We start from the raw sequence: 2500 nt of genomic DNA, 5'->3' as shown, positions 1-2500 counted from the left end.
CTAAAAACCGCATTCTTCAGCTGAGCGCGCGCGTGCCCGAACCGAGGCCCTGACGTCATAGCGTGACGTGACGGCGTTCTATTTTCTGTTTCCTCCCTCCCAGCGCCGCGCGTTCATAGTTTATTCCGGCCTCCCAGCCCCCTACGTCACTGCCATCCATCCACCCACCTCTTCTCTCTCTCTCTCTCTCTCTCTCTCTCTCTCTCTCTCTCTCTCTCTCTCTCTCTCTCTCTCTCCTGTGATTATCACCAACCGTGGCTTCTCTCTCTAGCTCTGGTGCGCGCTCCTCTCTATTCGCGCGACTCCAAGAGTGTGAAAGAGAGAACGCGAGAGAACGAAAGAAAGAGAGTGTGAGAGAGTGACAAGCAGCGAGCGGACCAGTCTGCGAGCGTTTCAAAGCGAGCCAAAGAGAGAGATCGCAAGAGACGCGAGAGAGAGCGCGCTCCACTCTTGTTCCAAAGTAAAGACTTCTCTCTCTCCGTTTCGACTCGCCTCGCTACTTGCTCGCGCTTCCTCTTGCTTGTCCCGGGAATGAGAAGCGATGATGTCGGGCTCTGCCAACGAGGAGAAAACCTACCGGCGGTTCCTGGAGCTGTTCCTGCGGGAGATGAGGCCCCCTCTTCGGGAGGACCAGCCGCTGCCCCTCCGGCCCCAGACGGAGCTCATCTCGGAAGAAGAGGTGGAGGGAGAGTGCATAGACCTCTGCCTTCAGCACCTCTACAAATAGTTAAGTACCGCTCTACCGCTCTACTATGCTCTGTTCTACTCTACTCCGAGCCGACACCTGCTCCATCTCACACACACACACACACACACACACACACACACACACACACACACACACACACACACACACACACACACACACTACAGCACTTTTGCAAGTAGTTGAGTACCGCTTCGACACCTTTCCAACCCTCTCTCCTCTCCTCTTTGCTCTCCTCTCTAGTGCGAGCCATCTTTCCCTCCTCTCCTCCACTCGCCTCTCCTCTCCACTCCTCCACTCTCTTCTCCTCAATTCCACTCTCTTCTCCTCTCTTATGCCCATGTCATGACACGCAGCTTCACCTCGGCAGAGAGGTCAACACACACAAGATATAGCATGGCAGGAAAGCGACCGTGTGTGTGTGGTAGCATGACAACCAGGGAAGTGACTGTAGCTGCTGAAAGTACAAACATTCGGTGTTTGTAGTGGCACCACGAGAGTGTGTGCAGTGTGTGAGTGCGTGTATGCGGCCCGTATGGCTTATGATTTGTCGAAGAGTCTGTGCACTCTGTCTCGTGAGGTTCACTCGCTGTCAATCTGATCAAGTGGAACGAATGAGTGCTGTCATGAAGAGTCGCGCGAGCTGCCTCCACCATTGTCACGGTCCCCCACATCCTTAAAGGGAGTCCCACTCTGTGTGTGTGTGTGTGTGTGTGTGTGTGTGTGTGTGTGTGTGTGTGTGTGTGTGTGTGTGTGTGTGTGGTAGGGTACACCCTTATGCAAAGCGCCGCTGTTTTAGCTTTGGACTTCTGAAGAAAAGCTCTCCCCCTTCCCTGTCAGGTGTGTCAGTCCACTTGCACCTGCTTCTATTATCTGAGTGTTCTGCATTCGTTTTCATTTCACAAAGTGTCGTCATCGTATTGAGGATTTGTTTTTATATTCGTGTTCAATCTCCAACGTGGCAAAACATTGTGCGTAATGACACCATTTCTTCATTGTCTTCTGTTCTCAGTTCGCGCCATGTCGTTACTACGCTGCGACTAACTCTGGTTCTTTCATTCAGCACGACCCCCATCCGACTAGTTAATTTTTAATTCATTCATTCATTCATTAATTCATTCACTCATTCACTCATCCGCCCCTCCCTCGCGTTGAACCGAGTGCAGCCCACCCTAGTCCAGCGCTGGGATCCCCAATGTGTGTGTGTGTGTGTGTGTGTGTGTGTGTGTGTGTGTGTGTGTGTGTGTGTGTGTGTGTGTGTGTGTGTGTGTGTGTGGATCCCCATCTTTTTGCGTCACGGCCATCCCAGGCTCCGGGCTCCCCTCTCGCTAACACCATCCATCCGAGTGCGGTTGGCTCAGCTGCATGCGTGCAGAGGTGACGAGTCCTGTAGTCATTGCAGCCGCCTGATCAGCCATCGATCGGTGTCATCCATGGCGCATCCATGTCGGCGCTTTCTGATATTTTTTCGCCACGAACAGGAGACGCGTTTGGTGATAAATAGGCGATTGCTTTGTGTTTGATCAGCCAGTGCAGCCCTGGACACACACACACACACACACACACACACACACACACACACACACACACACACACACACACACACCTTGTATACGGGCATATTATGCATGTTTGACAAGGTTACCCAGATGTGTGTGCGTGTGTGCATGCCCATGTATGTGCGCGCGTGTCCATCCATCCGGATTGTCATTCCGAGACACAGCTGCCTCGCACGAAGCACCCGCGCCCACCCCCACCACCACCACCACCATTCTCTCTCTCTCCTACCCCCCT

At 53.1% G+C, this 2500-nt stretch overlaps 1 protein-coding gene across 1 annotated transcript in view; it reads left to right on the top strand.

The window, feature by feature from the left end:
- Positions 1-286: 286 nt before the first annotated feature.
- ppm1e (protein phosphatase, Mg2+/Mn2+ dependent, 1E) overlaps positions 287-2500 on the top strand; it is a 48191-nt gene continuing 45977 nt past the window's right edge. Inside the window, exon 1 of the mRNA XM_063203601.1 lies at positions 287-726. Coding sequence (XP_063059671.1) covers positions 542-726 — 185 coding nt within the window. The 5' untranslated portion in view covers positions 287-541. The remainder of the gene's footprint in view (positions 727-2500) is intronic.

Source organism: Engraulis encrasicolus, chromosome 7, assembly GCF_034702125.1.
Source record: "Engraulis encrasicolus isolate BLACKSEA-1 chromosome 7, IST_EnEncr_1.0, whole genome shotgun sequence".
NCBI classification, from domain to species: Eukaryota; Metazoa; Chordata; class Actinopteri; order Clupeiformes; family Engraulidae; genus Engraulis; species Engraulis encrasicolus.
Note: the sequence above shows the minus strand (reverse complement) of the source record. Positions and strands in the feature narration are given on the sequence as shown.